Below are 21,601 nucleotides of genomic sequence, written 5' to 3' on the forward strand. Positions count from 1 at the left end.
AGGAGTGACAAGACGTTCAACTCAAATCTCACAATATGTTAACAAGACGCTGACTACAAATCTGATTTTGTTTTCTGTTGGACTAAGCATCGTGTGATGTTTCTAAAGCTGGATTTTTGAATTTTAAAAAGGGTGATGATTAGGGTAAGCAAATTTAAAGTGTCAATAAATAATTCCAAACAATTTTTAGATGATCAATAAGTTTTTTAAGCAATGGCCAATAAATTGTTTAAGCAATTTAAAAAGTTAAGGACACATTTTATAAGTTTATGCCCAACCAAACTTTTAAGATAAATTATAACAATGATATCTTGAAGTTATTTAATGAACAAGTCTAACCCTAAATTAAGATGATCAGATTTAAGAAGATAATAAATTTTAATGATGCTTACATCAGAATTTTACAGGAAATGATGTTAAATCGTTCACTCTCCAGCTGTCAACCAACAATCTCGTTTTCCATTGGTCCGAACTGCAAACCTAAATCACCAATTTAAATTACCATTATACCCTCTAAAAGTGCGGTCCTTTTGCTTACATGGCAACGGCCAACTAGTTACACACACTGCCGACGTGTTTAGATGTCCATAATTGATTGGTTGCAAGTTGCGAGGTGCGGCACGCGTCAAGTGGATATGGAGAGTACGAGGCTTAATTTGGATTAGAGAGTGAAATAGGGATAGATATTTAGAGGATCAAAAATATCTGGCTAAGTAGTCCACGTAGGCATCTGGAATCAGATATTGCACTTTCTTTCTTCTTTTCTATCCTTCCTAAAGAGACGACGGAATTTTTTTGCTTTTTCTTTTCTCCTCCTTTCCTTTCATTTTCTTCCAAACAAACAAACTCCCGGAAATATCTCCTTCTTCTCTGACTTCGATCTGATCGACACCATATGAATTGATCAAATCAAATTAAGGTTTGCTCAGAGAGAGAGATACAAACAGAAAATAGAGACTTAATTATGGGGGAGGAAGTGAAGATGAGTGAATTTGAAGCCAACGTAGTTGATGACGGAATCGCTGAGTGGGAGATTGGCCTTCCTACTGTTGATGATCTCCCCCCTTTATCTCATTCACTCGTTCCTCCGGAACTCGCTTCGGCGTTTAGTATTTCGCCGGTTCCCTACCGAACGCTTACAGACCTCAACCGAGAGTCGCAGAATACTATCTCCAGTATACGTGGCGGAGGGCTTGTGGGACAATTAAAAGCTCTGTCGTCGAGTAATTTTAAGTCTTGTAACAATGAAGAACAAGCTCGTGAACCGATTGTGGTCGAGGGGGAGACAGAGGCGGACGCGGACGCGGAGGTAGATGTGGAGGAGAATAATACAGATCGGGATGGGTCGGGGTCTGAGTCGAGGAAATTGAGAAAAATTGATTGTGAAGAGGCCGATTCAGCTTTGCGGTTGGAGAATTCCGGTGAAGATCCGTCGGCGAGGACGCTGAAACGGCCGCGTCTTGTTTGGACTCCGCAGCTGCACAAGAGATTTGTTGATGTGGTAGCGTACCTTGGAATTAAAAACGCCGTACCGAAGACAATCATGCAGTTAATGAACGTTGAAGGTTTAACCCGCGAAAATGTCGCCAGTCATCTGCAGAAGTACCGCCTTTATCTCAAGAGGATGCAGGGCTTGTCTAATGATGGCCCTTCGTCTTCTGATCAGTTGTTTGCCTCCACGCCTGTACCGCAAAGTTTGCACGAGACTGGTAGTGGCGGAGCCGGCGGTGGTTCTACTGGTGGAGGGAGTGTAGCATCTCATGGGAATGGGCATGTAGGGATGCCTATTCCAGTCCCTTATCATCCTGCGGCGGGGCCGATGATGCCAATGCCGATGTATGGTCACATGGGGATGCAAATGCCCAGTAATCATCATCCTCATCATCAGCAACTTAATCATCATCATCACCCTGGGGTTGATGGTAATCATCCGTTTAATATGTTGCAGAGAGACTGGAGTGGGAATAGTTATGGTCCGGTCATGCCCTACACGCCTCATCCTCATCATATTGTTCCTCCCAATGATAATATGTCATAGCATGATGAGATCTTTTTGACATCCTAGAAAGAAAGTGGTGAGAGTTTCTTTGATCGGATTTGATACCATAATATTTACCAATTGCTGTTCTTTTCTGTTTCATATTTAACTGGAAAATTACAAAAATAAGATAGCTGAGTCATTAAAACTATATTAGGATAGCTTTAGCACAATATAATTCTCCGACCATGATTCTATGGTTATGGTGGGGTTGCAACTAGACTTGATTCACTCCACAAATGTGTTATACCCGAGACCAGGATCTTTGATCTGGTTTTCTGGCCTGAGCTGATGATTTAAGATTTTTTGCTGCTTCTCAAAAATGTCATTCCTTTTATCGAATTTCATTTGAGAATCCATGGGAGGTTGCTTTCCTGTATTTCGTTGATGTTGCATTCCTGTATTTCGTTAATGAGTGGAAACTGATATTTCAAAAAGTCAAATGATTGTGAGATTTTGTAACTTTCTTTTTTCCTTCCAAACAGTCATCTTGCTGGTTTTTGTTGTCCCAACTTTTATGGGAATCACAATTAGTTTTGATAAGGCCATGGGGTTGAAGTAATGTTTGTTTATCAGAATTCCTTGACCTATTTGTTGTGCCTTTTACCCCCTTCACAAGTCAGAAAACAGAAATGATAGAAATAGATACTTTTTTATATATAGAATTTCCAGATTAGTAATCAAATCAAATCCTTTCCAATGAATTTGGGTAACGAGGAAACCACTAAAATATGGAGGCTGAATAATGCAATTGGTACTGTAATAATATTGGGAATATATGGCACATCCGTGTTAGGAAGTTTGGCATACTCCTCAATGCTACCCAATCTCAGACTCTACACTCTTTTTGAATCTGACAAAGCTTGTAGACATTGCTTCTACGTGCCCTTTTCTAATTATGTCACTTGTTCATACTGGGAAGCCAAAGAGGTAGTTATTATGTGCATGTGTATATTTTGTTTGTACTGAAATAATTCCATGGACCATGCTCTCACTGGAGTGTGTATATTTTGTCTATACTGAAATAATTCCATGGACCATGCTCTCACTGGATTCTATTATTTCCAGCTTTTAGTTTGAGTGTTTTGTTTCATTGTCACTTTGAATAGTAGATTGTTCTCTGGTCGTCTAATTGCAGTTTATATCTATAAGTTCGACTGAGTTTATTATGTGATACTATTATGTGGTGGTTCACTTATAAAGTATCAAAAGTTTTGTTTTCATTATATTATATGTGGGAAATAATTATGGTGTGAATTTTTAATTAGGTGAGAGTCACCTGCAATCTGCTTGTTTAGTGAAAACAAATAATGAAATCTTCTGCATCAGGAAAAATAATAATGTAATAAGTAACATGTTAGCTTAATGAGGAATATATACCATGGTCTTATCTTTTTGATTGCCTGTATTTGTCTTGAAACGGTTTGTTCTAGTCTGCCTTTTGATTGGAATAATGAGATTATAGGTTTGAAGTTTACCTGTTCTACAGCAACAGGATTCACTTACAGCTTCTAACGTATTGGAGTGATGAGATTATAGGTTTGAAGTATACCTTTTCTGCAACAACAAGATTCACCTTCAGGTTCTAACAAATTTTCATTTTTGTTCATTATATGCTTTTATTTGGGGTTTATAGTCAACTGGCTGCTCTAGAAATTACAGTTCATATTATCTGTTTATTGCAGATTCTGAAGTTTGAGTGAGCCTTTTACATGTAGTATTTGGAGTGGCTGAAAATGTTTTGTGGCATACATGAGAGGAGTTTCAGGAATGGAGACAAATTCAGAGACATTTCAAATGTGATTAAGATTGTGCAGGAAATCATGAATACCTGCAATACTTGTCTTGGTATACGTCTTACTAACTGAAGGCAGCAAAAGGAACTATGCGAGCCACAAATAGTTTAGTTGATGATTTGGTGATGATTGATAGCCTATATTCTTAACCTGATCTTTAATTGTTAAAATGTTAAACGAATTGAATTTATTAGAATTTTTGTTTTCTTCAATACAAGAAAAGAGTGGATAAAGGGGCAGTTAGCAAAATCTGTGATGCTGTTTATTAAATTCCATTTCTTTCTATATTCTTTTGGTGTTGTCCTGAAAGTATGCTGATTATTTAGTTATATTTAATGTACATGTGCTGTTTCTCATGGAATAGGATATGATTAAATTAGATTGTACAGTAGCTTTTGCTTGGAGATGTATATTTCTGTTGGATTATCTTTTTGTGTTTAGCATTCTGAATTGAAACCAAATTAAGATTTTTAGGCTGTCCGTTTTTGGGTTTGTATAAAGGGTGGTGGGACTGGAACAGAATCTCTAGCTTGAAAAATCGTACGATCAAAAGTTGTCTACAAAGATAAAAGGGAGAATCTGACCAGAAATTAAAGAGAACATCTTAGAACAAGTGGTAGAACTTAATGGCAATGCGGTCCTGGACCAACTAGTAAAAAGACATGTATAGACTACATATCAGTAGTGATACTCTGTGTTACCACCTGAATGGTATTCAAGACCTATTTAATCATAAATCATTATAAAAGAATATTGTATTGATGTATCAGCATATGAATGTATCACTACTTGAATGGTGTTCCAAGACCTATTTAATCATAAATGGGCTTGATGGTTACCAAACTCCTACAAAGGACTGTGGGGTTGAATTCTTGATAGATGGTCCACAAATTTTGTGATGCAAGTTTCAATATATTAATACATTGTGGAAAAGGTGAAATAACAAATTGTTTGCCATAATAATAAAAGTTATTCTTGAATCTTAGCTATTAATTTGACTTTTAGTTCAATTGATTTTTTAATATTTACTTTCATCTATGTTGCACATAAACTCTTATTTCAGTAGCGTTTCATATCCGTTTCTTGTTTCCTAACTACATCTTCGGTGCAACATAGACTTGAATATTCAATCAAATTATAATTTTGGTAGAAGTTTAGGAACTGCATACAACTCGTTCCTTGCCGTGCCCTGGATACTTATGACACCTGCAAAGGCTATGGCTTTGATTATGTAATAACTTTTGATAGCTAAACAAGTGTATGCCTGATGATAATTTCCTCATATTTTGGTCATAGAAACAGGACAAAGAAAGATATTGTTCTATTATCTGTTATAAAAAGTAGCTAAATGTGCTGAAAGAAATTCTGGAAAAAAAAGTAAAAAATTTAATGTCACTTGATAGTAAAAAACCAATGCAGGTTATATTTTTCAGGATACAAAATGTAATTGCCCGTTTTAGGCATTAGATATTGACATACCGGCTGATTTAGAATGCACTATCACATAGAAATGTTGCAATTAGTTTGATGCATAGCAACCTGGTTGCTGTTTTGCTCCCTAATAGATACAAACTTTTGAGTAGTTTCACATAATACCTCTGTTCTTACTAGGTTGTCTCTATCCAACTGCACCCAGAAAGTTTTCTTAACTTATGTCTCTTTATTTTGCTCTTGTACCTTGCAACAATTTCCCAACTCCCAGTATGAGCATACAAATTCGACAAAAGCATATTGTTTCCAGCATTTCCAGGCTCTAATTCAGCCAAATTCCTAGCTGCTATTTCTGCAAGCTCTATATCACCATGAATCCTACACGCCCCCAATAGCGCTCCCCAAGCGAATCGATCAGGCTTCATAGGCATCGTTTTAATAATATCATAAGCCTCCGATAAGTTACCAGCTCTACCAAGAAGATCAACCATGCAAGCATAATGCTCCAATCTTGGGACAATCTTGTACTTCTCTTGCATCAGAAGAAACAAACTTTTTCCCATTTGAACTATTCCAGCATGGCTACAGGCTGTAAGAACGGCCATGAAACTCAAGTAATCAAGCTTCTCTCCTTCTAGTTTCTCCATGTGATTGAAGAGCTCAATAGCCTCATTGCAGTAACCATGATTTGCATACCCGAAAATCATTGAATTCCAAGTAACTGTGTTCCTTACAGTCATCTTAGAGAACATCATCTTTGCTTCGGATATGAAACCCGACTTGGCATACATATCCACAAGAGCACTCCTTGCATGAATATCCTCTTCAATTCCGATCACCAATGTGTATCCATGTAGCGCTCTCCCGATCCTTGCATTCGTGATACTGGCACAAGCAGGCAACAGGCTGGTAATAGTAGCAGAATTGGGATAAAATCCATATTCCAACATCTGTTTAAATGCATGAAAAGCTGCCTGGTTATGAAAATTGTGCACATATCCTGAAATAACCGAAGTCCAAGACACAACATCAGGCTCCACTCCATTAATAAACATAATTTGAAATAGCTTTGAAACCATTACTTGGTCGCCTGCTTTTGCAAACCCTGAGATTAAGGTGTTCCAAGTTACTAAATTAGGCTTAATATTGAACATTTGCATTTGGTCCACCAAGTGAAATCCTTCCTTAGCAAAACCATGTTGAGCATAGCCTAAAACCATAGCATTTAATGCCCCTAAATCAAATTGTTCCATCGTATCAAACACTCGCCTTCCATTTTCAACATCTCCGCATCTACAATACATATCAATCAATGCAGTAACTACAACAATGTCGGATTGAAATGAATATCTGAGAATCAGAGAGTGTAATATCTTTCCAATTCGTAAATCATAGAGATGAGCGCAAGCTCTAAGAACACTAGGAACAACAAACTTGTTGAGTCTTAAACCATGATTTTGCATTTCATGGAAGACAGTTAGAGCTTCCTGATAAAAGCCACATCGAGAATAAGCTCCAATGAGCAGGATCCAGCGAGCAATATTTGATTCAGGAATTTCGTCGAACAGTTTACGAGCGTTACATAAGTGGTTAGTTAGTGTGTAGAAGGAGATTAGGTTTGATGCGAAATGAGTTGAATTAGCTAAACCATTTACGATTAAGTGGGCATGGATTATTTTACCTTGATTTAGTGCTCGATCATGAGCGTATCTTTGAATGAGGTCAGTACAAATACGTGGTGATGATTGGAAGGAGCGGTATATGAATGATGTTCTGAATTGGGATGTTATGCTTCTGATTAGTGACTGCATTTGCTACCTATAAATGAAAGGGGAAATATGCATTGTATTGTATGTAGTTAAGCAAACACTATTTTGAGAACCTCACCATATATATAAGAATTAGAAAACTATTTGGTTCCTATCTGTACAAAATTGTCATTTCAAATTCTTTATCAGCCCAATTCGTGAAAGTGAATCCAAATGTTCAAATCATAGGGTTGGGTTTACAAAATTTTGTAAATCACAATGTTATGTTTGAAAAAAAAAAAAAGGTGAAACTTAAGAGTATCTGTATGTAATTAATCCTAAAAAGTATATTTCTTAAAAGATTAGAGTATCTTCAATATGCTTTTAGTTTGAATCTTAAGTTAAAAATTGAGGAGTGGGAGATAAAAATCAGTTCCAACCTCTTAATGTATCCTCAAATCGCTAATAGCGTTTACATCATCTCTTTTAATAGAGAGGCTCTGTTCTATTGACTGAAATTAAGTAAACTGAATTGAATTTGAACTGAACTAAATACTACTGAACTAAAATAGAAATAATTAAAATAAAAAGCTTATAAAAATAATAATAAATAATTATTATTATTATAATAAGTAATGATAAATTAGTGAACTGAATGCTATTAAACTGAACTGAAATTACTCATACTGAAATTAAGTTACAAAAAATATGGTAGAACATGGTCACAGTCTCTCTCCACTCTCAATTCCTCCTCAATTTATTTTTTATTAATAATCTATGAAGTATTAAAAAAAGTCTGTCTCATGTTGGTACGTCTGGTATTGGGACTATTATAGAGTCGTATTTTGTTGATTTGTTTGCAAGGCCCCTAAATACATTTTATGGGGCGATTGATGTGATGGAGCCGTTGGTCTCATCTGATATGAATAGTAATCCGCTTACTCTTTTTACCTATGACGAATTTAAGATTGACATGCTTCAAATGCACCCTGATAAATCGCCAGGCCCTGGCGGGCTAAACCCGGGTTTCTTTCAATTTTTCTAGGATACTATCAGGGTTGAGGTAGTTAATGCTTGTATTGGCTTCTTGGAAAGATGGGAATTCCCAGCCAACGTGAATGACACAATTATTGTCTTAATTTCTAAGTTTGATAACCCTAAAAGTATGAAGGACTTCCCCTATCTCGCTTTGTAATGTACTTTATAAATTGATTGCTAAGGTACTAGCTAATAGACTTAAAGGAGTCCTGCCTAGCATTGTGTCTGACAACCAATCTGCTTTTGTCACTGGCCGATCTATTACTGATAGTATCATGGTAGCCTTTGAATCCCTACATTATATGAAGAGGAAAAACGGAGGAAGCTTAGGTGAGGTTGCTTTGAAGCTTGATATTAGCAAGGCCTGTGATAGAGTGGATTGGAACTTTCTCCGCCTGGTTATGATTAAATTAGGATTCTCACAGATATGGATTGATTGGATTATGTTGTGTATCACTTCAGTGGAGTATTCAGTTTCTGTTAATGGCACGTTCGTGGGTCCAATCAAGCCTGGTAGAGGGCTGAGGCAGGGTGACCCTCTCTTTTCTTACCTATTTATCCTATGTGCTGAGGTCCTCTCCAAATTGATTAGGAAGGTTGAGGCTGAGGGATCAATCCATGGTTGTATGATTGCTAGGGGAGCTCCAATTGTGACCCACCTTTTCTTTACAGATGATAGTTTTCTGTTTTTCAGGGCCACTATGGAAGAATGCAGTAAAGTGGGAGCAATCTTGGTTGAGTATGAGGCAGCTTCTGGCCAGGCTGTTAATCTACATAAGTCTAGTACATTCTTCAGCCCTAATGTTCACTCCATTCTGCGCAGGGACATGTGCTCGTTCTTGGAGGTGTATAATCCTCTTGAGACTGGTCGTTATTTGGGCCTTCCGTCTCTGATTGGGAAGTCTAAGGTGGCGATCTTTGGATTTCTCAAGGATAGATTGAGGAAAAGATTGAATACTTGGAGTTATAGATTCCTATCCGCGGCAGGTAAGGAAATACTGATCAAAACTGTGGCCCAAGCATTACCAACTTTTTGTATGAGTGTGTTCATGTTGCCTAATCCTTATGTCTGGAGTTGGAAAGGATTATGAATTCCTTCTAGTGGGGTATGAAACCTGGCGGTAGGTGATCGATTCATTGGCAGGGGTGGGCCAAGCTGAGTCAGGATAAGAGGGATGGGGGTTTGGGTTTTAGAGACCTGCAAATTTTAATTTATCCTTACTAGGTAAACAGGGGTGGAAATTACTTAGCAATCTAAACACTTTGGTGGGTAAGCTGTTAAAAGCAAAATACTTCCCTAGGGTACCTTTCCTGTCCTCCAAATTGGGCAATAATCCTAGTTTTATTTGGGGAAGTGTTTGGAAAGCAATTAGAGTTCTGAAGTTGGGGGTAAGATGTAGAGTGGGTGATGGTAAATCCATTTCGGTGTGGAAGGACCCTTGGTTGAATACGGGCTCACCGTTTATGGTTCAGGAGGTCGCTGGAGATTACCCAAGGGATACTAAAGTTGCCGATTTATTTATCCCTTGAAGAAGGGTGTGGGATAGAGGTAAAGTTGAGTCTCTTTTGTCTGAGTCTGATGCTAGGGCAGTTTATAAGATGATTATGCCTTTCCGAGAAGTGGAGGATGGCATTTTACAAAGAATGGTAGATATACTAGTAAATCTGGCTATAAGATTTTGTGTGAGGGAGAAAGAAGGGTTGTGGGCCATATGGGATGGGAAAGGTTATGGCAGTTGCACATTCCACCGAGGGTCAAATTGTTTGTGTGGAAATTAACGATGGGTTGCTTGGCTACCAGATATAGATTAGTTGCTCGAGGTGTGGCGATCCCTATTCACTTCCCGTTTTGCCATGTTGATGTTGAGCACGATTACCATGTCTTTGTGGGGTGTATATATGCATAGGAATGTTGGAATATAGCTGGTAATACGGATATATTTCAGCTCGATTATCTAACAGATGTTGTTTTGCAGGTTTTCTCATCGATGTCAAAGGAGGTTTCTTGCTCGGTTGTCATGACCCTTTGGAAAATTTGGTGTCAACGGAATCAATTGGTGTGGGAGATAAACTTCAGCTTCCTGTTCAAGCTACTACTGATGTTATTCAGGTTCTTCTTGATTGGCGCTCTTCTCAAGTTCGTGATGTAGCCGATTCTCACCATGGAGCCGACTCGTCCGGGCAACCAGAGACTGCTGTGCGCGACCTCTTCCACGACAACCAGGTTCCTACCCGTCGGCGTACTCCTGCATGGGCGACATCATCTTTTGCTGCGTCAGTATCAGCACCGCCTGTCACTGGCCGTCGGACGCAGATTGCAGCAGCTCTAGGGGTTCGTCGTCCAATTGCAGCTCCGCCTGTTCTTCCGACCAGTAGCATACCAGCGCTCGTCGTTCCTAGGTAGCAAGTACATTGGATTCCAGGTTATGTTAAATGCAATTGTGACGCTGCAATCTTTAAAGCTCAAAACTGCAGTGGTCTGGGGATGTTACTTCGCTCTTCTGACGGTTTTTCATGGCATGTCGCAATAGGACCTTACCTTTCTTTGTGGATGTCCGCTTTGTTGAGGCTCTAGCTCTCCGGGAAGCTATTTATTGGGTATTTGATTTAAATTGTGTTAATGTCCTTATTTATTGTGATTCTTTATCGGTTGTCAATAGTATCAATTCTTCTGAGTCGGACCTTTCAGATTTTGGCAACATCATTTAGGATTGTCGAGTCTTATTAAATTGTCGACACGATTTCAAAGTGTCTTTTTCGTTAAGGCTAACGAATAGGGGAGCACATGTCGTTGCACGACATGTCTTATCCAATGCTGGTGAGTTTGTGTCTTTTTCTGCTCCGAGTTGGCTGCAGGATACTGTCTGTTTTGAGGCTGATTATTAATCTATTGAATTATTCTTTAAAAAAAATATTAAGAAATATGTCTCATGTTAGTAAATATAATAATAATTAATAATTTTAATGATAAAATAATAAATAAGGGTGAATACGATCATTATTGTTGTGTAAAATAATTTTAATTTTAGAGTAGTTTTATGCTATTGACGAATTTTTGTGACTTTTATGTAACAAAATTATGAACCGTTTTATGACAAAACAAAAGAATGTTAATCTAAAACGACATGTGTTGAGGATGAATGTTTAACTAGAGTAGAGGTAAGCAATCCAACAGACGGAGACGGTTGTTATTTGACGAATATGCATAGATTGAATTTCTATCCAGTACCAAGTAGCCTTTTTCATTTTTCTTCAAGATCTCTGCTCTTCTTGCATAATCAACCATATCCATCGATACCCAGCTCTAGGTTTAGCTATGGAGGTGAATTTTACCATATTTTGTTCTCTCCAAACTTGTCCAATTTTAACAACGGAAGAAGAAATTGCGTTACCCTTTTGAGAGCTAGTCGCAGAGAATCCCCTTATCAAGTTTTAGGCGTTTCTCCTTCTGCAACTGCTGTTGATATTAAAAAGGCTTATAGGAAACTCGCACTCAAGTATCACCCTGATGTTAATAAGGAGGTCAGTAATTCTGTCTGTGGAATTTAATTTGATTTGCTTTTCTAGTTGTATCATGTTTGAATTACTTGTTGTCGCTTCTATTGTTGCTTTGAAAAGCATATTATGATCTTATTCTAGGTTGGGTCTTCGAATAAATTTTGGGCTCTTGTGATATAAATTTTTGGGAAACTAATTCCTCAGTAGGGTCTTTATAGAAAATAAGAAATCTGGACAGTTTAGCGTGCATAGTAGTTGCTCCCATGGAGGCCTGGCTCATCTTTTTCCAAAGAAGCAACTCGTTCAAGTTGTAAAACCATTTCTGAATCTGATTTATGGTGGTTTGTTTTCAAATTTGATGTTTGACAGGCAAATGCTCAGGAGAAATTCATGAGGATTAAGCATGCATACAATACATTGCTCAACTCAGAGTCTCGGAGGAAGTATGATGCTGGTTTAAACTGCTCTGAAACTAGGAATGCACCCAATCAAGAAGAGTTCTATGGATTTGGTAAATAATATTTTTGATTATCTATTTACTGTTTCCTTGTTATTTGCCTATATTAAGTTTGTTTGTTTGTTTATTGTGGTTATTACATTCAGTGCATCATTAGTTTGCCGCTACTTAGATTGCCTCGACTCAACGATATTAGATGAAAGATTCTTAACCAACTTGGATTCTGTTTGAACATAGCATTCTAACTTGTGATTCTGTTTTACATATGTCGGTTTAGTGTTTTGGTAAATAAGTTTTGTTGGAAGTAATAGAGTGTTTGAGGTTTTCCGGATGTGTCTGTGAAAAGCTGTTATTAGGAATTTTTCTTATACTCAACCACTTTATATGCTGCAGGTGATTTTTTGAAGGATGTGGAGATAACAATAGGTAGTTTATACTGTCTATGAGATAGGACTTCCAAGTTTTCCATCTCATGTTGTCTTAAGATCTTGCTGTGCCTCTTCTTCTTTTTCCATCTATGATTGAAATACAACCTTGTTTTTTGTTCCTATCTGATCGATCCTGTTATTGGTGTTACAGGGGACTTCTTTAGAGATCTACAGGAAGAATTTCAAAATTGGGAATCTAGTGCTTCATCACAGGGGAAACCAAAGAGTCTATGGGAGGAATTAGCGGTATGGTTCTGCACTTCTGCTGCTTTCCAGTTCTTATATTTATATATTAATCTTCTGACCTCTCGCTTATTGATCGGTTACATGAATTATTGATTAAATAGCAAAGGAATTTTAAGAGAGGAAAAGACTCACATGCTATGATCTTTTATTGCTCACAGGATATCGGAGAGGAATTTGTGGAATTTTTAGAGAAAGAACTCAATATAACTGATAATGAAAATGAAGAAAAAGAGAATGGATTTCAAACAAACAAAAAGAATGCTCCTGGAAATGATTTTGATAAGCAAGATGGGAAAGGTAGCAGCATTAAAGATAACATTGATGAGATTGAAGCAACTCTTGCTCAGCTTAAAAAGGAATTGGGATTGTAGCATTTGAATAGAGAGATGAGCCTGGAAACATTAAAGGCACTTTCTTATTATGAAATTGATCTGAATTAATTTACTGATCACATCTCATTACCGTTCCATATGAGGCAGTCTTAACAGCATAGATGATGTATTAATCATACACTTGTAGATGGCGAGTTTCAAGAGGGGAACCACTAATTCTTGAAGTCAAGAATTGATTGTATGCAACTTTAAAATTTAAATATAACAAGTTCCATTGTTTGAAACATTGCTTTTAGAGGGCCTATTGACTTTTATCCACAATATTGCCCTGTGTGCTGTAGATAGGTGTAACATTTTCATTTTTGTTTGTATCATGCAGTATAATCATATAGTTGCATAACACAATTAAGTATAGGAAATGGCAGAAGCACAACAATCTGAATAAATTTATTACCAAATTTGCACAACAAAACCGAATATGAATTCACATATGCTCAACTACTAAACCAGTGTAGTGTCTCAAAGAGGCTCTGCTTCTGCTTCTGTAGGCTAGATAAGATAAAACAAGACTTGCCAAAATCCTAGTGACCTAAATTCAATAATGCATCTAGTCCGAAGGTTTTCTTTTCAGTCTAATCAGCAAAACCTTGTAGTAACCAAGCCCTTCAATATCTGTCCCCAAATCGGAAAAATACTGATCCAGTACCAGTATTGTGATCAACAGCATACTCAGCTCGCACTAGACCCAACTTAACGCCAACACCATACGAAGAACCCTGACCCATTCTCCTGTACACCTCTGTAGGATTGCCCTTCACATCCTTTGAGCTTCCAAGATCATTTCCATGCTCAGCAAATGCATACACGTGAGTATTTCTCACAGGTACTCTTAATTCAGCTCCAACCTGCAACCAAAATCGGACAAATAATATATATCAAATATTTGCCTGCACTTCTGCATTACAATACAAGTTATACCATAAGGGATATGTATATAAATAAATAACACACTTCAACCTTCCATGTAGCTCTAATTGTTAATTTGGACACAAAATTTTCGACATTGTGTAGCCACTCACAAAAATCAGTCATAGACCAGATAAAATTCCAAGGGAACTATAGGCGATTAGAGGTAATAATGTCTTTGAATATGGACCTTACGTTACCTTTAGCTTGCAGCAACTCAGCACCATGTCATTGTCATCATCAAAAGCCACACTGCCCTCTGAATCATTTTCTGGCTACTCTGATTCAGAAGGTTCCAAATTGGCGACTCCATTCCATCATGACTTGAACAAGATAACTCATTTCATTTAAGGATTCAATAAAGTTTTGTTATGAACTATCTGGGTACTCTGATTCAGAAGGTTTCCAAATTGGAGAGTCCATTCCATTCCATCAGAAGTTTCCCTATTTTCCAAGTTTCTATACTCTAAGGACATTACCATGGTGGCCTACATTCACATTGTTCTGTCACTTAAACAATTTTTTACTCCATTCATACAATCTTCCATACTTGTTTTATGCAGTTGTCCATTTAGCACACAAGTGGAATCCTCTCTTGCTTTATCTATTGTTCGTTCATTTTTACTACATAAAAAGTCTTCAGTAAAAAATGGAGGCCTCATGTTTAAATTTCCAACTAAATAACATTTTTCGCTAGCAGATTCTTATTTTTGTTAAAAACATGAAGGTTAGGATTTGATTTGTTAAAATAAAATAAATTAGGGTTAAAATTGAAAGCTACATTGACGGTCGGAGTTTGTTTTGTAATTTTCCCTAATCATAATTTCCACTTATTATTAATTAGTCCTTCAAGTCTTGTGGGACTCCCTCCATATTCACAATCACATGAAATAGCAGCAAAAGAACAGGAAACAAAAAAAATTCATCCTAGACAGTAACTTGTCTCCAGTAATATTCCTACCTCAAGGATGTTTCTTGCTGCTCCCAATTCACCCATGTTGTAGCCCCTCACAGAATAAGGGCCGCCAAGGGTAAAAGCATCATAACTTGGAAGGTCTCCTACACAACCACCGTAATGACCATGCAGAACTAGTACAGGTGGCGGTGCTTTACCAGCAGCTTCCTCCACTTGCTTCAACTGTATGAATCGTGTGATGGTTAGCTGGTGGCGGTTAAATAAGGGAAACTTGCTGCCAATACCAAGGCCTTGGTCCACCTGCAATTCATACATGTAGCTCATATTGGATATTCGCTGTTATGAAAGACAAGCTCAGATAGATATATATGCTCATACAACTTACAAGGGATAAAACCCACCAGACTCCATAATCTGAACACCAAAACCACAATACCACATTATATATGAAACTAGAGGAAACCAACCAAGAACTTGGTGCAACTTTATCACTTGCGGATACAAGTACGCAAGGGACATACAAAGAAAAACTGCAGTTGAGAAGCAATGGAAAATGGAAACAGCAGTAATAAAAATTTTCATTTTCCAAATGCTCTGTTTTCCAAAATCTTATTGATACTAGTAATTCCAGATCTACCAAATTAAACAACAGCTTTGTAACAAAGCATTCCCTGATTCTCAAAACAAAAGCTTACGAAATATTAGTTCCTCAAGACAATGACTATTGCTTCCTTGCCTAAGCATGGATGGACATTTTTCTTTCCAATCTTGTTAATCCAACTGAAATATAACCTGATAAGACTCGAGAATAGGAAACCTAAGGGACTAAACAAGACCACAGTAGTGTCAATGAATGCAGCAGACTTTGTAAGGAACCTCACTAAATATAATAGTATTTGCAAGCACCCCTGGAACATTTTGAAGGACATAGGTCAAGCAACTCAGTAGAGTTTATATTGAGCTCACTAATTATATAAAATGAGTCCCAAACACCCCTCAACATTACAAGGACAAGGGCTAACCTGAAATACATTCCTCTCACCAACAATAGCTCCATTTACAAATTTGGTATTATCACGAGTGATATTTGCTTGTACAAATGCCATTCGGTCAATGCCTGTACCACTGAGGGTCGTTGGAGGTCCATCTGCACTAATTCCTCCACTTGGCAACACTCTTTGACCATTTGCAGAGATATGGCTGCTTTCATCTCTTGTTGTTATCTCTTCCATCACAATTCCATAAGTGAATTTACTCTGACGGGTGAAGTTCTGTTTCACACACATGAATAAGCATGCATCAGAAGAACAATTAGTACAGTTTAGAGACCTCTCAAGTTTTAGATGTAGCAAACACATTGGCAATTACCTCAGTAATGTTAGCTTTAAGGCCAGCACGATCAACCCATATAGGAGGGACTTCATCCACTCCTGGGCCACCAGTAAAGACTGGACTCAATTTCCGGCTGTTGAAGCAGCTTGTACGGAGAGTACGATTGCGTGGATTATATACACCATCCAAATAAGGATGAACATACTCAAGCTTAAATGCAAGGTCATCCTGGGTAAAGATTACCATGCATATTTTCAGTTGAAATATATTAGGTGAAGGATTACGAAATCACTCTTCTTAAGGAAAAACATAATACATATTACCTGAGGCAAGAGGAAATTGCTGGTGGTTATTGAACCAAGAATGGATCGATTGAGCCCTTTAATATTCCGGTGTTCAAAGGAAACAGTTCCACCTGGCTGGAATGAAGCCTGAATGGAGATGGGTGTAAAGTTTTTCAAGTGAAATCATGGTTTGAACCCCCAAACTTTTATTGATTGAGATACAAACAAATTATATATATATATATATATATATATATATATATGTCTGGACATACATACCAGTGTAGGACGCCCTCCACGTCCTGGAACAATACTCCACTCAGTGCTAACTTCTGCAGATTTTGGCTCTAGCTCTTTAAGCTTAATCTCAACAATTATTCCTCCCTCATTCTTCTCATCAGGCCTTGGATTGACTTCAATATTAGAAAACAAGGCCAGTGAGTTGATGTTCCTGAGAGCTTGTTTCCCAGCTTCAATGTTAAAAACTTGACCTTGACGAAGCTGTAAGTCACCGATTAAAATACCATTCCTTAATCAGTGCACAACTAAAAACAATTCAATTGCCAAGGCAGACACATAACGTAATATATCACCTATTAAACTCTATTGACGAGCAATAAATGTTATATTTACATTTCTTGGCATCATAACTACATATTCAAATTAACTGCCAATTGCTTATTAATTGGTTGGTTATCCAGATTTTAGAACACTTGTATGCTCTTGTAGAACTGATCATCATAACGATCCTGTGATTATAGATGTATTCTCTTAAGCATTAAGGTTCAAAGGCTTCACTACAGCAAAGACAAATCTTGCTAATTCATATTCTTCTATCAAATGAAATGACTTGATTCTTTATAACTACTTTTGTCGAACAAGGAATTCGTACTTTTGTCAAACAAGGAATTCACGATGGCTAACTAAAACCGAAGCCTATAAATTGTGCAAAGACTTCATGTCGACAAACACGTCCTATATCGTAATTAATAAGGCGGAGCAGAATAAAAAGAAGCAAAATTCAAAATTTCATTTCACCTGCTTGGGCAACTCCCGCTTCACAACAGGAAGCTGAGTGTTCCCTTCAACGACATTTCCAAGCTTATCCTGGTACTGGATGAGCATTTGAGTAATATCCCCTTCCACAACCTCACAAACCACTTCCTTAGTATTCAAATTCCCAAAATTGACAACCTGAGCACACGCATACCCTTCATCATGGTACCATTTCTGCACTCTATCCCTAATCTTCTGCAGTAATCTTGCGCTAACCTTCCCATGGTCCCTCAACATTTGAAGCACCTCCCTCTGGACTGACATGGGCAACAAACAAGGCCTCGCTTTATCTATCCTCTTCTTGTAATCCTTCTCCTGATTTCTATAATACTCCAATTTCTCCTTATCTGTCATATCCGGATCCATTTCAATTGGTTTCGACTGCTGCATCAATCCTACATTTATGCACCTAAACTTATCAGCTGACTGCCAGGTGCTTTCGGAGAAGGAAATTGTAAGGCCTAGGGTTCCGTCTGGTCTGGTTTTCCCCTCCATGTCCACTTTCTCGAACATTCCGCAACTGGCTAGCGTTTCGAGCTCCTTCTGCAGCTGCGCTTTAGTGTAGACACCGCCAGGTCGAAGAGAAACCATCTCAAAAAAGGAGTCTTCGGGGCCGACGGTGGTCCATCGTCGCCGATCGAAAAAGAGAATTTCTGAGAGTTTATACTTCTTGAAGCCACTCAGTTTATTTAGCTGAACGACAATGTTGGCCGGCAAACCGTGAGAATCCCACTCCTGGGATTGCGGCTCATCCGCAACTGCCGGCGCCGGAGAAAAAAGTCTCTTCCAAAACCCTCCTCCTTCACCAAATCCGTCACCACCGCCGCCGCCGCCGCCTCCACCAAAGAAATCGCCGCCATCACCACCACCAAAGTTGCCAGGGCCGTCACTGAAAGGAGAAGGGATGGGAGTAAAGCGAAGAAGCAGGGTGGCAGCAGAAGCACCAGCAATGGCTACAGGTTTGGAAAGGGATTGAAGGATAGAATTCCGCGATTTAGGAGTGGGTACATGGTTTTGCGAGGAGGAGGAAGAAGAAGAGGAAGAGGAAGAAAGATCACATTTGAAGGAGGAAGAACGAGGGGCAGCGGTAGCGCGAGAGCTACGACGGGAGGGTAGAGAAGAGGAAAGAGGAGTATTGGCAATAAGATTGGAGGGGCCGGCGAAGGAGGACATGGCTATGGAGGGGATAAGGGAGATAAAGAAATGGGGGTTTTGGTGTAGTACAGGAGTGAAAATGTAATGTGGAAAGAAGAAGAGGGAATTTGGGGGTTTATGGTTGCAGCTACACTCAAAGTGAGAATAATTCCCATTTTAGAGCTAGTTGGATAATATTTCTCTAAGATGGTACTCGTTTTAATCATCTAGTTAAAAAAACAACCTTTATTATGGAGTCCTGTTTTTTTTTTTTTTAAAGGATGCGATGTATTAATCAACCGAAGATAAAGCATTACACGGGGAGGAGAATTTAACCATACCCCACGATCAGATAAGGAACCCAACGCCCGAACTAACATATGGGCCGCAAGGTTCGCTGATCGTCTAACAAAATTAATAGAACAATTACTAATCTCTTTAATAAGGGCCTAACAGTCCCCAATGATAATATCTAGACCCGAGCTGCCGCTAGTTTCTCACTCCAAGGTATACACTAGTAATTGTGAGTCCGACTCTACTACGATATTACTCCACACCTTATCTTTTAACCAGCTAAGTGCTTCTCGACAGGATAAAGCTTCAATGAGCAAAGGATCAAAACGACACTAAATGATACCATTTGAAGCTACACGGAAGAGACCTGCCGCATCCTGAATGACAAAATCGAATCCCACATGCCCAAGTCCCTGAACCACGCTCCATCTACGTTACATTTAAACATACCAGGGGGCGGGGGCTGCCACATTTGTGTTGGAGTAGGATTTCGTGAAGCCAAAGCATGAGCTACTATATGTGCTTGTTGCTATTGAATGAGCACATTAACTACTCTTATGTACATATTACCAGTCGAGGCAGCCATAACATTCCATATCTAGTCGTTCTGATTCATCTAGATGGCCTAGCAGGCCATTACTGCCAATTCCATCTCCTCTTGCTGATATTCTTGCCGCAATAAATTACAGGCCTCCAAGAACGACGCACATCTAGCACTCAGGTCTCCCCTCGGTAGGAAGTTCCAGACTCGTCAAGCAGCTACACATCCGACCAACACATGGAAAAACGAATCCACCTCACCAGGGCAAAACGGGCAAGACCTGTCTATGGGGAAAAAACAGGCGAATAGAGCAGATCGGGTTAGGAGGCAGCCTGAGAGAGTTCGCCACAGGAAGTCCCTGACTTTCGACGGGATTTGTAACTTCCAGACAATGGACCAGATGACAGGTCTAGATATCAACGTCGTTGTTGATCCTTCTCGTAGCTGACGATATGTCAATCTAACTAAAAATAGGCCATTCTGATCCCAGTACCAACCCCACGAGTCCTCAACCTTCCGGACACTCAAATGTATTTGTCGAATAAGCCGCATATCCCGATCATTGAATAATCCCCAAACCAGATCTTCGTCCCAAGAATTCTGACCTGGTATCCATAGGTTATGCACTAGCTGGATGTCCAACCCCTCGATCCTGCCACTTTCCATAAATGGGTTACCAGCATCTATCAGCCAAGGGTCCTCCCAAATATTGATACTGTCACCACTCCCGACCACCTTACGGGCCCCTATTTTAATTAAATCTCTTGATTCTGTAACACTGGGCCAAATAAAGCTCGGATTATGAGATATTTTAGCCTCTAGGAAGGTTGTGTGAGGATACTAGCGTGCTTTATAGACCCTAGCAATAAGAGACTCGAGATTAGTAAGTAGTCGCCATCCTTGTTTCACAAGTAAGGCAATATTGAACTGATGCAGGTCTTGGAAGCCCAAACCCCCAAGCTTTTTAGGAGCACACAGCTTATCCCACACTTTCGGTGGATACCTCTTCTACCCGCCCCACCCGAACCCCACCAGAAGGAATTCATTATTTTTTCCAAGTCCGCACATAGCCATTGGGGAAGCCGAAATAAACTCATAGCATAAGACGGTAGGGCTTGAATTACTAATTTAATCAGCACCTCTTTTCCTACCCTTGACAGGCACTTAGACTTCCAGCTGTGAAGCCTGGATCGGACACGATCCTCTATGTAACCAAACATATGTATCTTGTTTCTGCCTATTAAAGAGGGAAGTCTCAAATACTTACCCGACACAGACACACGAGATATATTAACCAAGGAGCTCAATTCCTCACTACAAAGCTTACTACAATTTCTACTAAAAGAGATCGAGGACTTGGAGAAATTAACCTGTTGACCCAATGCCCTTTCATATTAAATCAAGCACTACTTCACGACAGTCGCCTCCTAAGTAGAGGCCTGGAAGAACAAATAACTATCATCCGTAAAAAAAAGGTGAGAGATTAGTGGAGCCGAGCGTGCTATTTACACCCATGGATCATACCCTAGTTTTCCAAAGTCGTTAGGGAGGCAAAAAGACCTTCTGCACAGATTAGGAAAAGATAGGGCAAAATTGGATCCCCTTATCTCAGGCCCTTACTCGGGACAATAGGTCCAACTATATGCCCCCGTTGACCACTGTATATTCTACCTTTGTCAGACATTCCATAACAGGACTGATCCACTTCTCATTGAAACCCATCTTCCTCATCATAACTGTTGAGCGATTTCCGCAAGTGCACGGTATACGCTTGTAGTAATAAAAGATATCGAACCCACATGGAACACTTTTTAACGAAAAATTATTTTAATTCAGTTTGATTTACTTTCAAGGTTTATAATATGTAAAATCGTTTAATTGGATTTGGTTTTGAAATTGATAGAATAAGAATTAGATTAAAGTATGAAGAATGTTAGAAATCACTTCTGATTTAAGGATGAATTTACAAGACAGAAACTTTTAGTGCTTTAGAAAAGTGAATAAATGTATTCGTTTACATCAAGCAAAGAAAACAACTTTAAACTTTGTATAAATTGTATAAATGT

General features: G+C 38.7%; 4 protein-coding genes across 8 annotated transcripts; 2 read left to right on the forward strand and 2 right to left on the reverse strand.

Annotated features, from left to right (window-relative positions):
* The first annotated feature begins 739 nt into the window (after positions 1-739).
* On the forward strand, positions 740-4,104 carry LOC136232723 (transcription factor LUX). 4 transcript variants are annotated; one of them, XM_066022095.1, is made up of 3 exons: positions 740-2,075; positions 3,504-3,620; positions 3,724-4,104. In XM_066022095.1, the coding sequence occupies exon 1, from the start codon at positions 965-967 to the stop codon at positions 2,036-2,038; it is 1,074 nt and encodes a 357-aa protein (XP_065878167.1). In that variant the 5' UTR covers positions 740-964; the 3' UTR covers positions 2,039-2,075; positions 3,504-3,620; positions 3,724-4,104. The 4 variants fall into 4 exon arrangements, with proteins under 4 accessions (XP_065878167.1, XP_065878168.1, XP_065878165.1 ...); XM_066022096.1 differs by having other exon boundaries at positions 3,578-3,620; XM_066022094.1 differs by having other exon boundaries at positions 741-2,075; positions 3,528-3,620.
* Positions 4,105-5,190: 1,086 nt separating this feature from the next.
* Positions 5,191-7,200, reverse strand: LOC136233054 (pentatricopeptide repeat-containing protein At5g59600-like). Its single transcript, XM_066022594.1, has one exon. It carries the CDS (start codon positions 7,074-7,076, stop codon positions 5,442-5,444), a length of 1,635 nt encoding a protein of 544 aa, XP_065878666.1. The 5' UTR covers positions 7,077-7,200; the 3' UTR covers positions 5,191-5,441.
* Positions 7,201-11,169: 3,969 nt separating this feature from the next.
* LOC136233926 (chaperone protein dnaJ 8, chloroplastic) lies at positions 11,170-13,296 on the forward strand. 2 transcript variants are annotated; one of them, XM_066023660.1, is made up of 5 exons: positions 11,181-11,573; positions 11,919-12,060; positions 12,400-12,432; positions 12,586-12,680; positions 12,839-13,296. In XM_066023660.1, the coding sequence occupies exons 1-5, from the start codon at positions 11,253-11,255 to the stop codon at positions 13,049-13,051; spliced, it is 804 nt and encodes a 267-aa protein (XP_065879732.1). In that variant the 5' UTR covers positions 11,181-11,252; the 3' UTR covers positions 13,052-13,296. The 2 variants fall into 2 exon arrangements, with proteins under 2 accessions (XP_065879731.1, XP_065879732.1); XM_066023659.1 differs by lacking the exon at positions 12,400-12,432 and having other exon boundaries at positions 11,170-11,573.
* A 142-nt stretch (positions 13,297-13,438) lies between these two features.
* LOC136233925 (protein TOC75-3, chloroplastic) lies at positions 13,439-18,847 on the reverse strand. Its single transcript, XM_066023658.1, has 7 exons — positions 17,549-18,847; positions 16,790-17,011; positions 16,550-16,657; positions 16,263-16,454; positions 15,917-16,165; positions 14,940-15,194; positions 13,439-13,917 (listed from the first exon to the last, which is right to left on the reverse strand). The coding sequence occupies exons 1-7, from the start codon at positions 18,737-18,739 to the stop codon at positions 13,678-13,680; spliced, it is 2,457 nt and encodes an 818-aa protein (XP_065879730.1). The 5' UTR covers positions 18,740-18,847; the 3' UTR covers positions 13,439-13,677.
* Between the last annotated feature and the right edge of the window lie 2,754 nt (positions 18,848-21,601).

The sequence above is a fragment of the Euphorbia lathyris genome, chromosome 6 (genome assembly GCF_963576675.1).
Source record: "Euphorbia lathyris chromosome 6, ddEupLath1.1, whole genome shotgun sequence".
NCBI classification, from domain to species: Eukaryota; Viridiplantae; Streptophyta; class Magnoliopsida; order Malpighiales; family Euphorbiaceae; genus Euphorbia; species Euphorbia lathyris.

Bases quoted from the DNA above. Each gene is read 5' to 3' on its own strand.
- LOC136233926 (XM_066023660.1), top strand. From the start codon at position 11,253: ATGCATAGATTGAATTTCTATCCAGTACCAAGTAGCCTTTTTCATTTT. The intron at 12,061-12,399 runs GTAAATAATATT...TATATGCTGCAG, and splicing joins AGAAGAGTTCTATGGATTTG to GTGATTTTTTGAAGGATGTG. The intron at 12,681-12,838 runs GTATGGTTCTGC...TATTGCTCACAG, and splicing joins GTCTATGGGAGGAATTAGCG to GATATCGGAGAGGAATTTGT.
- LOC136233925 (XM_066023658.1), bottom strand. From the start codon at position 18,739: ATGTCCTCCTTCGCCGGCCCCTCCAATCTTATTGCCAATACTCCTCTT. The intron at 17,012-17,548 runs GTGAAATGAAAT...GGTGACTTACAG, and splicing joins AGCGGGAGTTGCCCAAGCAG to CTTCGTCAAGGTCAAGTTTT. The intron at 16,166-16,262 runs GTAATTGCCAAT...TGTGTGAAACAG, and splicing joins TTAAAGCTAACATTACTGAG to AACTTCACCCGTCAGAGTAA.
- LOC136232723 (XM_066022093.1), top strand. From the start codon at position 965: ATGGGGGAGGAAGTGAAGATGAGTGAATTTGAAGCCAACGTAGTTGAT.
- LOC136233054 (XM_066022594.1), bottom strand. From the start codon at position 7,076: ATGCAGTCACTAATCAGAAGCATAACATCCCAATTCAGAACATCATTC.